Here is a 17,315-nt window from a genome sequence, read left to right as displayed (position 1 = left end):
GATTTGGCATATTACAATATGCAAGACGTGGTCTAGGCACTAGAGCTACTTGAATCTGCCCATGACCTCTCATTGACGAGATACAGGAAGCATTAATCCCATTGCACCTCGACTCAAATAGCGCGAGGGTTATGCTCCAAGACGGCCATCAGCGAAGAGAGGTAACAAGGAGAGATGGTAGGTCAACAAGGCGTTGCTATCGCGTATCGTTATGGGCATTGGCCAGATCGAGCTTGTAGAGCCTAGCGCCGAGACGTCGCAATGAATTGTCTTGGTGTTCCTCTCTCGTATGGCTTTTCGTGTCTGTAAACCACGACACCACGTCGATAATAATCCTCTACTTAGCATCAAGAATAGCTACTATGTTGAGTGATGGCGTACAGATTCTAACAGTATAGTTCTCCTTTGTAATTGAGTTCAATCGCAGCAATACTTGCAAGGCTACTGTATCCAATTGAACAGTTCCAAGGTGAAGGTTACCACCAGCGCTGACAAATTGTTAGGGCTGACAAATGACTCTACAGAGAGCCAAGCTGCCACCAACAGCCAGTAAGACGCTCCATGCTCCATGACATATTATCGACATCTGATTGGCTTTGATCTGACATGACCAGTGATTGATAAGATCGATCTGACCTTGGTTCCGCGGAACCTGACAATAAACATACCTGGTGCTTCCCGTCGCATCGCGGGTCAACATTTGCGAAGTGATTGATAAGATGCTTCATAATGAGCTCCATTGGGTTCTCGAGCCCCGCATGTATTTGTTCAGTGTAAATAGTTATATAAGTTTGCCCATCGTCTGTGTCTCAATGTTAAATTCGCATTTCATCTCACATTACCAAGCTCACACCTTGACAGCATTTCTACAACCAGTACCACTCTATATCAACTCACCTCACACATCAATAAACATAATCAACCATGGCAGCCAAGTCTCCCATCGTTCTCATCCTCGGCTCCGGCCCAAACATCGGCCAATCCGTCGCTCGCAAGTTTGCTTCCGAGGGCTTCAGAGTCGCTGTTGCTTCTCGGTCCCAGAAGGAGGCAGACAGCACTGACAAGCAGCTCAACATCAAGACTGATCTGACCAAGCCACTCGAGGTTGCTGATGCCTTCAGTAAGGTGAAGACAACCTTCGGGACCCCAAGCGTTGTTGTTTACAATGGTAAGTTCCGTCTTGAATCGAAAGCCAAGACAGGTTCTAACGCACCACAGCCAGCGCCGCAGCCTTTCCTCCCGCGGACGACCCACTGTCTGTCTCTTACACCGACTTCAGCAACAACACTGCCATCAACATTCACAGCGCCTTCATCGCAGCACAACAGGCAGTCGCTGGTTTCGCCCAGCTCCCAGATTCAGCTTCACGTACCTTCATCTACACCGGCAACATCCTCAACGTCACCATCCTTCCAAAGTTCCTCGATGCAGGCGTTGGAAAGTCTGGCGCAGCCCATATGATGTGGGCTGCTGCGGATGCGTACAAGAACAAAGGCTTCAAGTAAGTCAACGTATCAGAGGTTTTCGTATAATGAACTAACATTCTGTAGGTTCTACTATGCTGATGAACGCAAGCCTGATGGAGCGCCCAAGTATCGCGTCGATGGAGATGCACATGCTGATTTGTACTGGGCCCTGTCCCAGAGTAAGGAGCAGGGACCCTGGATGCAGACCTTTGTCAAGGGAGAGGGATATAAGAAGTTTGATACACTTTACACCCCCATTGCCTAGGCTGCTTCTGAGTCATAAATAGGGCACATAAAATAGCAAATATAGCTCGCAATTTAGACCGCTTAAACCCCATCAAGTATCTAACCCCCGCTTTGTCCCGTGAGTGCACTCAATTCACCAGCGTAAATCCAATAGCCATTATTACATCTTGCCGGAGGTGTCGTGTGAAACGACTCTGTAATCCACGGCTTCTCCGGCAGAACATACTCACCGCCCAAGGTTCGCCATATCTGCCAGTGAAAGACGCGACACTCATGTTTTTGTGCACGAACTATCTCGCGCCGCATCTCGACGTACACAATATACGGGATAGAAACGGCGAAAGGTTACCGCATGCAACCAGAGGCCCGACGCATGAAGAACTTGTCCAGAATGTCAAAGAGATATTGGTAATGCGTTTCCATGTTTTTGGACAGTCCGAGCTTCAAGGCCAGATTGAGTCTCTTGAGATTCGGAAAGTGACTGTCGAGAACCAGGAGGATTGCGTTCAGATCCCTGTCTCGTGGGAGATTCTTGCCTATACAGACGTCTGTTTCAACGAACCAGATAATTTCCAGGGATCTTATCGATGATAATCTTTGCGGGAGGATATAAGCTGTAAGATCGACAAGAAGGGTTGCACTCGAGATGTGTATGGTGTTCGTACTGTACAGGACGTCAATGCCCTCAGTATAGCTAACAGATAAATAGTGAGCATCCACAAACAAGACCCCAAAAGGGAGACTCACGCCTGTCTGCACGTTTGAAGCCATCCCATAGCGCCAATCCAACACCCATAGAGCTCTTTGCAGTTCTTACTCCACATGTCACAACACTGCGCGAGACCTACGCAACACCTATCCTTATCAACGGCTCTCACACTATAAGACTCTGTCGCGATAGCTGGATGCCAGGGCGGAGGCTTCCGATGACATGTGCAGCCTCTCCAGTGCCAAAATTTAGGTCTGCTCTTATCCAGGCCCAACCTCCATTCCTGAACCATGGCGTGGGCCTTGTTGTTACCCGGCAATGGTGGGTGGTTGTATGTAAGGTCCATGTGAATTGTGCGATCGCCAAATGCTTCAATCAGGACCTGTCTTCGGGTCTCATAAGGAAGCATCTGGAAAAAGAGTGCAGTCTGTTGTGACGGGGACATGGCCTCCATTGAAGGCGAAGGCGTTAAAATATGCGATCGCGGACTTGGGAGAGTTGGAGGCTCGGGAACGCCGTTGTGCTTCTCCCGTTTCGCAACGTACCATGTCATAAAGCGTTGCTTCATCATTCATAGCGGGCAACAATCGCCATTCGTGCTTATGTTGGTTGTAGCCTGTAGGTAAGCGCCAGGCAAAAGCGCACTGAGGCAAGTTATGACCAGGTGTTGGCGGGGCAGGATAGTGTGAAAAATGGCAAAGTACTGTGCACATGACTGCAAGCAACAGAGGTTACAGCCTTTTAGTTATATCTGCTTCGCGCCTTGTGCAAAAAAATCACAGTCGATCGACCTGGAGCCCAAAGTTTATCTAAGAATACACCAACAACGTCAGGTATCATCAGCCGCCCAAGGGTGAACCGAAACAGCTGACAATGCCATCCACTGGTTTGTTATCCAATTCATACCTGTCTTCATAATCTCCCCAAATCCAGTAGCCATTATCTGCTGTTGCATTGCTTATTTCGCCCTCATTATCCAGCACAATAGGTTCAGACGATAGATGGCGCCAAACCTGGATACCTTGGAGCTTAAAATAGTGCAGGCTATCAGTCTCAACGTCCGTCTTGAAATCCTCATATGCTGACTCTGATATCGATAACAAGAAGGGATCCCGGAAATGACCTAGCTGAGGCTCATCACTCCTTCGTTTGACAAAGGCGTCGATCGACTGGAATATGCCTGGCAGATACGCATGTCTTCTGTTGATCTTCCTTGTACGACTTGTAATCTCTTCGAGAATGGGAAGGTTGAGCCTTAACCCAAGGTGGAGGGTCAATATAGAGGGGAAATAAGTGTCAAGAATAAGAAGACTTCTTTCCAGTTCTTGTTGATTCGGGACTGCTTTGCCTTGATGCTCGTAATTGTCAAGAGATAACACAATCTCGAGTGAGGTCATCATCGAGAGCCTTTGGGGAAGGACCAGTGTGCTCAGGTTATTGAGAAGTGGCTTGCTGGATATGTGGATGATGTTTGTGCCGTACAGGATTCCGATTCCTTCCGTGTATCTGGTAAGCAGACTGGTCAGCACACAAGCGAGACAGACACATTTTTTCAGAGCAACTCACGCTTGACGACAGGTCAAAATCCACCCCATGGCTCCAATCCAGCAAGAGTCAAGCATACGGTGCTTCCTAGTCCACACTCCACAGTGGATTCCCCAACCATCACAGCATCGATCATCGCCAGGCTTTGCGTAGTGCGGGAATTTCACTGTGATGTTGTACTCAGGCGGGAGCAGGCGATGACATACACAGCCCCTCCATTGCCAATACTTAGGCTGACTCGTGTCCAAACCTAGGTTTTGTTGTGTGTATGGATAAAGATGCTCAACCCCATGGCCTCCACCACAAAATCTGTCCTTCGGGTCTATGCTTCTGTAGGAAGCAGCGTTCAGTGGCTTGCGCAATGGATGAGTTAAAACAAGGTCCATATGAACAGTTCGGTTTCCAAATGCGTGAATGAGAATCTTTCGTCTGAGTTCGAGTGGAAGTCTAAAGAAAAGAACCGTTTCTGCTAGCTTTGTGATTTGCTCTTGCGATGGTGATGGAGTCAAGGCGTACGGTCGCGGATTGGGAAGACATGTCATTTCAGGGTCCTGGGGGATACGTGGGTGTCCGTGACGTTTGGCCTCCACCCATGCTTTGAAACGCCGATGCATAATTACGGAGAAAGGCTTTGGGTGGTGTGATGTTAGTTGTCAGTGCAGAAGGGGGATAGTGGAGGGGGCCACGCTTTTTATATGCAGTTGGTGATGTCGTACTGTATGAAGGACGGAATGCACTGTGTATCACGGTGCCAGAGCAGCTTTGCTATTGAAAGGTTACAAATGCGAAAGTCTTTTGATGATACGAATGAAACATATTCAAGGTCTCCAGCCTCCACCAGCCTGGACTCTAAACTATCAAGAAGTAACTGAACTCTTGTACAAAGCTATTTACCTGCATCCACGCAAACATAGGAATCAGGCTTCAATCCAGTACATTTGCTACCCAAGGCTGGGTTCCAGCCTACCAGCTTCTCCAGTGATATACTGTTAGCTCGTCGGATAGACTTGCAGGTATCCGTCTTCGAAACAAGCCAATATTCCTTACAGTCGGAGGCTATACCCGACTGAGTTTGCATAGCTGTTGCTGGTCGAGTAGGTGTTGTCAGGGCTGCAGTTCTGGTAGTGGGAGTACCGTGCTCAGCGACACAGTACCAGGTGTTATCATAAATATCATCACATTCGTCTAGAACTGACGGATTCATCGCGATGAACTCCTCGACACTGAAAGTACCGAACATGTTCGCCAATTGGTCACATGTCTCTCCACTCGTAGTGTAGTACCAAGCGGTGCAGTTCTTGGTGCTTCCGCTTGGGACATCACTGGGGGTTGTGGTGACTGTCGGGGGCATCAGAGCCTCACTCTTGACGGCGACGCAGTACCAGTTACCCTTCCAGAGACCATCGCAGTTATCTTTCAGTACTGGGTTGTACTTGAAGAACTTCTCTTTTGAGAGGTAGTTGTATGTCTTGAGAATGTCACGGCAGCTCTCGTCCGCTTCCGCCTGGTGGAAGTTGACACAGTCCTTTGAGATAGAACCATGCGTTGGTGTTGGTGTGAAGTCGGAGTTGGCTGGAGTGAGCTTTGTAGGCTGATGAGTCGTTGGGTCCGGAGGAGGCGTGAATGGCGGTGTTGATGTTGACCACTGGAGGTTGTTCGTTGTATTGGACTTGATCCCGACGCAATACCAGTAGCCAACGAAAAGACCGGAGCAGTCGGTATGGACTTCGGAGTTCCATTTGAAGCTGTGAATACTTTGTCAGCTGGGTCTCACGGCTCGGATAATGGTTCAACTTGCAAGTCATCCTTCTTCATGAAAGCACTGTATCTATTCAGGACGTCCTGGCATCCCTCGCCTGGACGGGCTAGGTGCCATTTCTTGCATGTGACTGGTTGACCCTTCTGAGTTGCTTTGGGAGGCCAGCTCAAGTCAGTAGTTGGAGTGGTGATATTCCATGTCGAAACCGGGTGCCGCACTGAGTATGTCGTATTTACAGTGCTGGTGGTGATAGGAGACGTTGTGTGGCTCAGCTCTTCGGTAGCTGACGAAAGGTCTTTGGTAGTTGAGCGACTTGATGGCGTCGCATGCTTCGTAGTGGTAGCAGTGCCTGTTATTGGACGAGTAGTGGACGCGGTAGCCTTGCTCGTGGTGATGATCTTGGTGGAGCTGCGAATAGCTGAAGTACCGTCTATCCTGATGCAGTAGGCGGAGTTGACCCAGAAGTTGTCCAAGCAGTCTTTCGAAATGGCTGGGTTCCAAGCCATGAACTCCTGCCTGCTGATATAGTATTTCTTCGGAACACTATCACAGTCATCGCCTTTCTTGGCAGTATGCCAGGCAATACAATTCGTGGGCTGGCCCGGATAGACTGGACCACATGGCTTACTATCTTGAGCGAAGGCGACAGGCAAGGCTGCCCAGAGACAAGCCAGAGTGAAAAGAGACAGCATAATGAAGCGCGACTGAGTTCCGTTTGAATGGCTCCCATAGGAAGAGAAGAGTAATGACAATCAGGATGAAGGTGAGTTCACTGGAGGAGATTGATACTGCACATGTAAATCAGTTCATAGAAGGGATTCTCTATAGGAGGACACGGCGCTGGCCGAAACGGGGACTGCACCGTGGGACAATGACTGTGCTGTACTACCTGCAGTATTGTTTGCTAAAGTCCCAGATAATTCATCCACCCATTGTTATGTCCATCAGGGGCACCATCAAACTGCGACATGTGAAATGACTGTTGGTTGATTATATCACAAAACAGTAATGGCGTGGCGGGTGCACAAAACCACTTCATCTGTCTGTCCTCGCAATTTCCTTCATGGATGGACTCCACTGAGTTGTTTGTTGGTCCTGTTGGGCCCAAAAGAAGCATAGATATTAGGTTCCTAGTTAGGTTCCCAGTTAGACCCAATCGGATTCTTGGGACATCAAGTTTGAAACAAGGCTTGATGATCGTTTTTGCGGGGATGCGAAGGATTGGGGCGGGGCATTGCTTTCTGCACAGTCCTGGTGAACTGTCTTTAGCATCACGGGCCCAACAGAAGGCCGGAATTAAAGTTACATCTGTTGGTTGCAAGCGCACCCTTGTAAGCACGGCCTGAAAGGGCCGTTATCGCCCCTGGTTACTCCGTAGGTTGGTTCCATACAAGCAATGTCACTACAATCACCAACAGCCGTCTCAGATAAGGAATAGCCTTCCATAATCAGCCGAGTGAAGGGGCTCCCTAGGCGCCCATTGCATATTGGTGTTGATCCTTCTCCACTGATGTGTTGCCTTGGCTGGATATACTTAACATGATACCAACCAAGCATACAGTTATCAGCTGATGCCCTGTGGCTTAGTTGGCTCAAGCGTCCGAATGTTATTCATTGACAAACTGATTCACGAGGCGGACCGTGCCTATGTGATTACAGGATGAAGCATTGCGTCTCTTGGCACAACGCCGAAGTTCCGATCTCTAAGAACTGACTGTTGGCTCTTCACGACATCGAATCGGAACACGTGAAGCATTTCTGTGGCTTATGGGGCGTAATATATCATGAAACGAATGTTGGTCCCCATTACATGCAAGATGGCAGCCCACAGAAATTGACCGAGGAGTATTCGGCGCTTGCAGAGAGATGACGATCTTGGTGCGAGGGAGAGAGCTGGGAGCCCTGTTGAAGAACCGGTAGCACTGAGGTCCCCATCTAATCTCATTTCTGCGAGTTCGATGACTTTTGCGCACATTCTGTCTGGCTCTCATTGTCTCTACATTATTTTACGATTTTCCCTTCTCGACCAGACTTCGCCGAACGTAGGCTGTAACTTCGCAACATGCATACCACTTTCTGTTTCTTTCTCGCTACCCTACTAGCAAGCCTCGCCAAAGCAGGCAGTTCTCTCTGGGAGATCCCTGCAGCAAGTCACAACGGCTTTGAGGATTGTTTAGTGAAAAGGGCTATATCTATCAACCCTCAGCACAACTACCGTGACAACTCGCGTACCCGTCTTTGGCCAAACAAGAAAATAACATACGCTTTCGCCAACGATGAAGCAAAGGAGAAGCTTGAAGCACAATTTCGCAGGGCCATTGATATCTGGCAAATCCTCGGCGCAAACGGCTTCAAATATGAGGGTATCAAACCAAGAAAGTGTAGATCCCGCAGAAGTGAATGCCTGCTTATACACTACAACGACCAAGGCACATTCAGATCTAGCATCGGGTTACCAGCGGTCAACGGGCGTGAAGGCGTAGAGGGCCCTACCATGCATCTGAGTGACGTGATTGGGGTGGGAAACCTCGACACTGCCGTCAACACTGCTCACGAGATTGGTCATGTTTGGGGCCTTGGACACGAGCACCAGATCAAAGAATGGTGGGGCCAGAGTGGCTCTGATGAGACATGGATCGAGTATCTTATGGGCACCAACTTCATGACAGAGGATTATCATTGCGAGAACCTAGACGACTATGAGGCCGCAAAGGCCAAGCTTGAGAAAGCAAACGCTTCCAAAGAGGACAAGGACAAGGACACTCTCGACAGTCTTTGCAGAATAGCCTCAGTAGCAAAGGACTATGGCTTCAGCGCAATGGACTGGGTCCCTCTACCATATCTTGGTTTCACCCACGACGATGAGATTGACAAAGACTCGCTGATGATGTATCCAAGCGGTGCCGGGGGCAAAGGAAGAGTCAATATCAATGCAGAGGACGAGAAGGATCGCGACCAGCGTTTGCCTGTTCTCACTTATCCCGGTGGAGAAAGAATTCCTCTTAGAAAAAGCCCGTCAACTGGCGACATCCAAAGACTGTTGAAAATTTATGGAACTGATTTTGTCGGAGAGAGCAAGTTGCTCAATGATAAGGACAGCACAGCTCGGGGACTTTTCAACAAGATTCGTGGAAAGTCTTCCAAAAGAGCTGGAGATACTTCAGCAGGAATTTGTTAGGGAGATAAGAACACTTGGTATGACTGTACTTTAGGGAACAAATTTGTATTCTTGGCTTCGGGTGCAGACTAGGTTATTGAGTGTGACACTTTTTATTATCTAAACATTTGCTCCCTATGCAATGACACAAAATTACTGTCGTTGTTTCATTAATCCATTGGATATCAAGTATAACGGCAATTGAAATGCGATCGATGATGCACGCATAGTATACTCAAGTCATTTCCGAAGACAGATATCGTCTTGGAGATACTTGGGAGGTAGCGTGAATGGGCACTGGCGGGCGTTTTCTTTTTAAACTAATAGGCGGGAGATTGACTGATCGATAGTCAAAGATTATCATGTCTCGGCAAGATAGGCAGGAGATAATAAATATATTAACAGACTCTTCATAACAACTCCAGTTGCATCTAACATTTACAGCTCTTCGTGAAGAGAGCTTCCCTTACGAAAACAGTTCACAATCATCTCAGGTGGGGAAACCCGTGACTTCTTACGCTTGATGCCTTTCCCAAGCGCCTCAATAAGCGTACCATCATCCAAATCTATCGCCCAGACCATGGTTCTGTATCTTAAGTCAGTATCGCCTTTTCTCACGACAAGTTCTCGTGTGAAACATACCCTCCAAGACAATTCTCGTTGGCATAGTCAAGCTTCATCTTGAGCGTCTTGGCATCATCCCAAGAAACCCACTGGTTTGAGTCCCAGGTCACAATCTGCACGGCTGCCTCCTTGTCAAGCTTCATCTTTCCTCCATTCTTGATGATCTTATTGATCTCGCTTGCTGAGAGAACGCCCTTGGTGCCAGTGCATTCGCCGCCTTTGGCGCCTGAGCTAAAGTCGCACCCAGCGTCCATGCAGCTGGGGCTCTTCATCGTGAAGCCTACGTAGTGTCAGTGAAGTTCTGGTGGCTTTTGGGGAGTTACTTACTTCGACCGTAGAAGCCAAGGCCCATGACAACCCGTTCGGGATTGATGTTGTTTCTCCAGAGAAGCTCGAGGCCCTGTTGAATCTCTGTGAGATTGGTATGTGCGTGCGCGTAAGGACCGAGGGACTCGATGTTCTCATCCCAGACGCCATCTGCCGTTCTGTCAGCTGAATCTCCAAAGTCTTGAAATAGGGAGCTTACGAATGTCGTACGTCATGATGTTGAACCAATCGAGATACTTTTCCATGTTGACGATGTCGAAACCCTTGAGGTACCAATAAGAGGCGGGCTACAGTCGTCAGTTAGGGTAGTTTCATTGGTATTTAAATGGAAAGCCTACCAGTGTCAAGGTCAAGCCGTATTTGCGACCTGAAGAATTAAGTCTCTTCCGAAGCCGGGCCAAAAGGTTAACGTAATTCTCAAAGTCTTCCTCTACGCCGCCTCGATCTTCTGCGACTGGACTGTCCAAAGTATTAGTGGATTAAATCATCACAGGGTTGCAGAGGAACTCACTACTCCCAGTCAAGATCGACACCGTCAAAGTCGTATCGCTGCAGAAACGTGACAAGGGAGTCAAAGAAAGCGTCTTGCTTCTTCTCAGACTTGGCAAGATCAGAAAAAACTGTTCGATACTTCCCAGGGTCGTTCATAGCCCATCCTCCGATGGCAATCCAGACCTCAAGATCGTTTTGGTGCTGCTTCAGTGCAGAAACTCTCCCGTAGCGAGAGGCTGTTCCTGCATCCATCGGATCCAGGCGGTAAGTATCAGGGTTGATAAGGGCAAAGGCAAAGTTGATGTGCGTGTAGTATCCGAGCGAAATGTCCTCAGGCTCCATGTTACCGCAGGGCCTCTGATAGTTCCAGCCCTCATAGTACCCAATGGTCCTCTTGTCTGAAGAGTGCTTCGCTTTGTCGCACTTGGGCGAGGCAACTGTCTTGCCTTTGCAGTAGCTGGGCAGGGTGCCGCAGAAGCCGTAGTCGCTACAGCAGACGTTCAGTGGGCAGGTGGTGAAGTTGGAATATTTGAGGCCCCAGCCGCCTGGATCGCATTCCGACTTGTAGTCGCACTCTGATGTGCAGCCTTTGCCGCAGAACTTTGGACCAGTGCCACAGATTCCGACACCTTGTTTGTTCCTGAGATCATGTTAATCATCGTGGCCCTCTAGGCGATGCATATTCACCTACAATGGACCGCAGCAACCTAGCTTACAGCCTTTCGTCTTGGTGCATTTTCCGTCCGAGTCGTCCGCTTCTGGCTCGGCCATCATACGCATGGGTTTCACTAGTCCATCCTCTTGGTGCTGATTCAAGATCATCTCGCGCTGGCGACCGAGAACTTGAGCTTGTCCCGTAAAAGAGTTGAGATCCAACGCTCTGACAGACAAGGCGCAGAAAAGTCCCAAGGTGACAAGCCAACGTGGTGAACACATCTTAGAGAATGATTGGAGTCGTGAGTAAATGCAAACAAGTTCGAGATAGTGAGAGATGAAATTTACTTGAATAGATGGACGTGGGAATCCTCAAGACCCCCATCATTGCAACTCTCCTACTTCCCTCTTCATTCATCACCAGTTGTTGGTTGTTGGTTCTTACTGAAAACATCTTGGCGCTCAATCTAAATGAGCCCGCACAGCCCACTCATCAATGCAGGGGCTTGCGGGGGTTGGACGCAGCTGTTGAAGCACCATGACTAATTAATACCCCGGACCAACAACAGTATCGTCGAAACAGGGTGTGTGTGTCCCACGCTGGGTCGCGGCAGGGCAGCAAATCCTCTGTTGGCCAAACGTACACATGGGCTCGTGCATGTTTCAGCGTCGGCGCTTACCTTGTCATGTGCCGATCAGTGGTCTGTTCTAATCTATTCGGAGTGTGAGTTATTTATCGACCAACAGAGGATTGCGTCGATGAGGAAAGTGAATGTCGCACAGTATGAACACCCAGGTACACTTCTTCGGGCGGCTGCAGGTATTCTCAGTGCGACAGCGAAACGCCTTGTGAGAACTCAAGGAAGCCTCGCTCACTGAAGCGCCCGTGAAAAGAAATCATCTGTCACTTTCCCTCTTTGCAACTTCGATCATTACAAGCACCAAACTTGCCGGTTGGCCTTGTACTCGTTTGGCGCAATCATGGACTTTACTATCTTATTCTTTCTTCTCACGATCTTTTCAGCCGCGCAAGGCCATGTTCCTCATCTCAGACATTCTCGCCTTCACTCTGCTCCAAGCCCCTCTAAGCTCACCAAGAGAGCTGATGACGATCCATCAGACTTCTCCTGGGTGAAGAGATGGGCAGCCATAGGTGACAGCTATACCGCTGGAATCGGCTCTGGGCGGCCTATGGGCAGTATCTTTGACGGCGAAGAACTTGATGTCAAAGTCAAGACTCTTAACATCACATTACCCAACCTCGAGTTTAGCGGACACGGCAACTGGTATTGTTCTAGATATGACATGTCATATCCCATGATCATCAACAGAATCCTTGGCTCGCAAGTCGAGAGTTTCCAGTATGCTGCTTGCAGTGGGGATCGTGCTGGACAGATCTACCAACAAGCACAACAGATTGATGGAGATCTTGACATGGTCATGTTGACAGCCGGTGGCAACGATCTCTGCTTGGTAAGATACTCCTTTTGAATGACATGCGAATGGTAACTAATGATAAGTTTCAGTCTGGTATTATAGCCAACTGTATTATCCTTTCTGCAGGTCATGACGAAGCATGCGAAACCGTCCTCAAGATTGCTGAAGAAAATGTCGAGAACATCATCACGGACAACATGAAAGAGATTCTTTACGCCCTGAATAAGAAGGTGAAAAAAGATGGCATTGTCGTCGTCCTGGGATATGCTGAATTCTTCAGCACCGAGAATGATGACTGTGAGAACGAGTCTTGGGACATATCAGAATTTAAAGAACCTGTGCAATGGCCACAGAAGCTGACGATTGCCCGGCGCCACCGATTCAATGCACTCGTCAAGAAGATCAACAAGGCAACTGCTGATGCTGTCAATGCCATTTCGGAAGATGACGACGTCAAGTACAAAATCGGCTTTGCGGACTGGAACCCTTGGGTCACTGATGCCAGCATCGACGGACAGATGTGCTCTCCGTCTGCCAATGGAGATTACCCGAGTAAGGATCAGCCTGAAATGCAATTTATCAAGCCAAAGACGAATCCTTCACCTGGAGAGCACGATGAACTGAAGAAGCGGGGGGTTCCTGAATCCGATTACTATGATTACTCCCAGGCAGAGCTGAAAAAGAAACGAGCTGCTGACAGCATTTGGGGGTCAAAGTTCTTCAACAGCCCCAACGACTCTGCGCTGGTACGCAGAGTCCTCGGTCGTCGTGCTCCAAAGCCTCCAGGTTGTCCCTCGGACTACAGCAGAGATTGGACAATGGGTCTTGGTCTTCCCAACGATTTTGCGGAGAAGTTCCATCCCAACGAGAAGGGACACGTCACTATGGCCAGCTTCGCAATGGCTGAGGCAATGGACCTTCGGTCTTTGGTGCTTGGCATTGATCCCCCTTCGTGTGAGGTTAAGGACCAGTTCAAATGCTGGTCCGATGACAACTGGAAGATCTATGCCAGCGCTGATCGACTGGACAAGCACTATGAGGATTTCTGTAAGAACATTGAGCAGCCAGATCATGAGAAGGGTTGGGACTACTACAAAGTGTATGACGAAGACACACCTGATGAGCATGAGTTCAGAATCTCGCTTAGCAATGACGTCGCGGACTATGACGTTAATCAGTGCATCGACTCCTTCAAGAAGCTCATCCACAACTGCGACACCAATCGTCGGCTGAACTGGAAGACTGGAGGTAAATACGTCCGCGACAACGGAGCCTATACCTACGAAGTAAGCCCAACGCGCTACAACAGACCCTGGCCACCACCAGAATACGCCCAAGGAACTTGCAAAGGATGGTATCACATTTCTCATAGTTCGTACACCATCGAGGGCGGTGGGTTCTCAACGTGGGACTTTGGTCAGAAGACGATGAGGCCGAGTATGAATGGATGCTATGGACTTGGAACGACGGCTTGGAACTTTGAGTACTACGATGAACCTACTGAGGAGGGCTATGAGTGGAAGCTCACGTTCAACACGCCTGTTTTCGTGAGGTCTCGGTGTTTTAAGAATAATAAGGTTGTCAAGGGTGCTGGCGGATGGACTGATGGCTGTGGAGGAAATGACTGACTTAGATATGAATGAGTACTCGCGCTTTTAAGCAATACCAACACTTATAATAAGCCCTCAAGAGAAAATATAAGCAATACACCCTATCTTGTATTTCTTGCAGTAGGAGAGCTCCACTATACTGCACCCTATCTTGTATTCTAACTGCGTCAGGTTAAGCTAGCTGTGGTATTACCATCGGCCAGATTATTAATCAGAGCAACTTGACATAATTTCACCGCGGCTCGATTATTTAGATAGATATATTTAGCCACGTATTTGTCTGTCTTTCTTTACTATAGCTCTCCAGTCTTCATCACATACAATACGCCAGATCGGTCGCGGCGCAGCCACCATGTCATCTGAGTATCATTACTCGTTCTCCCACGTCTCCAAGACAGATTCCGTTCATGAATCCGCAATTAAATACCGCGAACTGCGTCTGAACGCGCTGAAGGCTTCTCCAGAGTCTTTCTCTTCCACATACGAAATCGAATCTCAATTCACAGAGACCCAATGGGTGGATCGCCTCCTCCAAGATGATAGAGAGAACTTTGTTTGCATCGCAACCCCTGCCAGCACTGGCTCTTCTTCCGCGGCACAGTGGGTAGGACAAGTGACTTTGAGAGGCCCAGTCAATAGAAAAGACTTCACTCTTCCCGAAGTTTCTGGTCAGCCGACACCTGGCGGGGACGACAAGGAAGATCGTTGGCAGATGCTCAGCCTGTTCATTCTACCGGAACATCAAGGACGGAAACTGGGACAAGGCCTATGCCGGGAGGTTATTAAACACTTGCAAGAAACTCAGAGAAAGGCTAGAACCGTTGTGAGATTGATGGTCAAGCCTCAAAACACCGCTACTGTTCACTTGTACGAAAAACTCGGTTTCGAAACCGTCGGAAAATGCACATTGGCTGAGGCTCTTGTCGCGAACGGAGATGGTCATCTGCTCCCCGAAGATATTTCAGACGCTAAGTACTCTACTAGAGCAGGCCTTATCATGATCTATACTCTCTCAAAAACCGCCTAGAATCGAGACAAGTTTTTGACGGAGTACTGAGTACCTAGCCAGACCTCTGGACTTCGTACCTAGTTCACGAGCATTCCGCTCCCCAAATGTGGTAATAGAAAGTATATTCATGTAACTTCACTGCTATATATAGAAAAAGCAATATCTACAGTTTCGTCTTAGTCTTGGGAGGATGCTCCTCTTCCCACTTCTTCAGCAGTGCCGTTGCCGTTTCAACCTTGCGGGTAAATCCATCATACAACTTGGCCCATCCCTCGCTTACAGTCCTGATATCAATTGGTCGACCAGTCTTCGCATTAATATACGTGATTGATCCTGTAACCTGTGCCACTACAGCCTGCTGCTGTAAAGAAAACAGAACCGTCGTGCCAATATTGTGGTTCGGTGTGAACTTTTCTTCACGATTGGCCACAATGAGCTGTCCCACGATGAGATCTGGTCTTCAATATCGTGTCGCGTATGGCTTAACTTACCGAATCTGGGTATCGAACTTGTCTCTTCAACAATATCTCATACTTGTGCACAACGGGTATGACACTCTTGCCCTTGATCATATCCTCGTATTCCTGCTTAGACAAAAACTCATCGTAGCTTTCCATGACGCGCTGCCAGCAAATACCGAAGAAATGCAGGTACTGTGAGTGCGCGACATGTCCGAACGGGTCTTGATCTTCTGCCCAGGTCACACCGCGTTCTACCATGGTCTTGGCTTCAAATCCCTGCGCTTCAAGGGCTGTCAGCGCTTTTGCGCGAAGGGCAGCGTAGGGATCATCTTGGTCGGGTAGTTGGGAGGATTTGGGAGCGCCTGCGCGGTGGTAAGGCGAAAAGTAATCTGTTGCCTTGAGAGGCGCGAAAGTCTTGTCTGATCCCGGCATGGTCGGAACAGTGTGTTATGCGTTTATTTGCTACGGATAATGGATGGTGAGGGGCAGCCAGCACTTTTATAGAGCAGTGCACTTTAAATGAAACATAAGGCTAATGTCAAAAGCAGTAATCTCCGGGTATATGTTGCTTGGTTATCATTGCATGGTTATTGAACCCAATATTCCTGTCAAGACCACTCGGAATGCCGACCCTTCTATCCGCAAACTTTCGAGCCAAGATGGCTTCGACCAATGATGGATCGCCGTTGATATCTTGGTTACATTGGATGCCCGTCCAAGGAGCGGGGAAGCGACACGTTTTGCTCCATCTGGTAGGTAACATGGCGGCCAAGCAGAAAATCATGGTCTCAATTATCAATCTATCAAAACCGGCCCCCAACAATAGATTTCATAAATTGCGGCACGTACAAAGTTAGGGGCCATCCTATAGCACGGGTCGGTATCCAAGCGTGTCAGTTACATGTGATAAACCTCTTGTCCGCCGTTGTATTTCAGGCTAATATGTTAACGAAGCCGGTTCAAGTCTGTCGCTCAAAAGGTTGCAGAATCAATCCGTCATCTTCGTTCCCCATATGAACTCAAGCGAGCCGTGATAAATTTCTAGAGAATTTACGGTACCTATCAAATAGATAGTCGTTGTTATTATATGTCTGACTAGTAGCTCGATGCCAACCGACGTCATAGATTCTGTCATTCCAGCTCTAGCCCCATTTGCTTGCGACGAACCCATCGCACCTATTTCATATTCCATAGAAATCAGCCCAGAGTTTCATTCAAATAGTATCAGTCATCAAAAATACTATTCTCCGCCCCTAATACCCATACTTCAAAGACCAAAAATGGCTGCATCACGATCAAAAGCCAAGCCCTTGATGAACACAATATCCGAAGCCCACCGCATGTCCTATCGCATCGGCCGCGGCGAACAAGGCGTCCTCACCTTCGAACCCTACAAATCCGCCATTCTCCCCCTCTGGCGCTTCCGCACAGTCCCCATCGCGCGAAAAAGCGCCGAAGACCTATGGTCCAAGTTCAATGAGTTCAAAGACCAGCGTGATTTTGTGGGGATGGATATGACGCGTAAATTCATCCAGATGGGTATGACGCGTGCAAAGCGATACGCGAACCATGCTGGGGGACGGAAATATAAGAAAGGCACGAGGGAGGAATTACCGAAGAGTGATGAGCATCCTGATAAGGATGAGAAGCTGAGGGCGAGCTTGATCTTTAGAGGGTATTGGGAGAGGTGTAAGGAGGATGAGGAATATCAGAACTTGAAGGAGGAGTTTTTAACAAAGCAGAAGGACTGGAAGGATTCTTGATAAATTCCTAGAAATTTTACTTTAGCTCTGTATAGCCTCTGGTAATGATCTGTCGG

General features: G+C 48.5%; 8 protein-coding genes across 8 annotated transcripts; 5 read left to right on the top strand and 3 right to left on the bottom strand.

Moving 5' to 3' along the window:
• Positions 1–924: 924 nt before the first annotated feature.
• FTJAE_9366 (short-chain dehydrogenase reductase like yusS) lies at positions 925–1,731 on the top strand (the record flags this gene model as incomplete). The annotated part of the gene is made up of 3 exons (XM_037356280.1): positions 925–1,168; positions 1,219–1,501; positions 1,551–1,731. The coding sequence occupies 3 exons, from the start codon at positions 925–927 to the stop codon at positions 1,729–1,731; spliced, it is 708 nt and encodes a 235-aa protein (XP_037203618.1).
• A 1,529-nt stretch (positions 1,732–3,260) lies between these two features.
• Positions 3,261–6,417, bottom strand: FTJAE_9365 (uncharacterized protein; the record flags this gene model as incomplete). The annotated part of the gene is made up of 5 exons (XM_037356279.1): positions 3,261–3,939; positions 3,988–4,595; positions 4,934–5,611; positions 5,655–5,691; positions 5,741–6,417. 5 exons carry the CDS (start codon positions 6,415–6,417, stop codon positions 3,261–3,263), a joined length of 2,679 nt encoding a protein of 892 aa, XP_037203617.1.
• A 1,370-nt stretch (positions 6,418–7,787) lies between these two features.
• On the top strand, positions 7,788–8,903 carry FTJAE_9364 (zinc-dependent metalloprotease; the record flags this gene model as incomplete). The annotated part of the gene is made up of 1 exon (XM_037356278.1): positions 7,788–8,903. The coding sequence occupies one exon, from the start codon at positions 7,788–7,790 to the stop codon at positions 8,901–8,903; it is 1,116 nt and encodes a 371-aa protein (XP_037203616.1).
• A 417-nt stretch (positions 8,904–9,320) lies between these two features.
• Positions 9,321–11,261, bottom strand: FTJAE_9363 (killer toxin subunits alpha beta; the record flags this gene model as incomplete). Its single annotated transcript, XM_037356277.1, has 7 exons — positions 9,321–9,468; positions 9,525–9,786; positions 9,834–9,983; positions 10,033–10,120; positions 10,172–10,292; positions 10,345–10,965; positions 11,017–11,261. 7 exons carry the CDS (start codon positions 11,259–11,261, stop codon positions 9,321–9,323), a joined length of 1,635 nt encoding a protein of 544 aa, XP_037203615.1.
• Positions 11,262–11,960: 699 nt separating this feature from the next.
• FTJAE_9362 (SGNH hydrolase) lies at positions 11,961–14,044 on the top strand (the record flags this gene model as incomplete). The annotated part of the gene is made up of 2 exons (XM_037356276.1): positions 11,961–12,452; positions 12,506–14,044. The coding sequence occupies 2 exons, from the start codon at positions 11,961–11,963 to the stop codon at positions 14,042–14,044; spliced, it is 2,031 nt and encodes a 676-aa protein (XP_037203614.1).
• Positions 14,045–14,378: 334 nt separating this feature from the next.
• Positions 14,379–15,053, top strand: FTJAE_9361 (acyl n-acyltransferase; the record flags this gene model as incomplete). Its single annotated transcript, XM_037356275.1, has 1 exon — positions 14,379–15,053. One exon carries the CDS (start codon positions 14,379–14,381, stop codon positions 15,051–15,053), a length of 675 nt encoding a protein of 224 aa, XP_037203613.1.
• Positions 15,054–15,198: 145 nt separating this feature from the next.
• Positions 15,199–15,928, bottom strand: FTJAE_9360 (uncharacterized protein; the record flags this gene model as incomplete). The annotated part of the gene is made up of 2 exons (XM_037356274.1): positions 15,199–15,471; positions 15,527–15,928. 2 exons carry the CDS (start codon positions 15,926–15,928, stop codon positions 15,199–15,201), a joined length of 675 nt encoding a protein of 224 aa, XP_037203612.1.
• Positions 15,929–16,776: 848 nt separating this feature from the next.
• On the top strand, positions 16,777–17,259 carry FTJAE_9359 (uncharacterized protein; the record flags this gene model as incomplete). Its single annotated transcript, XM_037356272.1, has 1 exon — positions 16,777–17,259. The coding sequence occupies one exon, from the start codon at positions 16,777–16,779 to the stop codon at positions 17,257–17,259; it is 483 nt and encodes a 160-aa protein (XP_037203611.1).
• Positions 17,260–17,315: the final 56 nt, after the last annotated feature.

The sequence above is a fragment of the Fusarium tjaetaba genome (assembly GCF_013396195.1).
Source record: "Fusarium tjaetaba strain NRRL 66243 chromosome Unknown NRRL66243_c0000212, whole genome shotgun sequence".
Taxonomy (NCBI): domain Eukaryota; kingdom Fungi; phylum Ascomycota; class Sordariomycetes; order Hypocreales; family Nectriaceae; genus Fusarium; species Fusarium tjaetaba.
The sequence above is the reverse complement of the archived record's forward strand: the minus strand, read 5'-3'. Positions and strand labels throughout refer to the sequence as shown.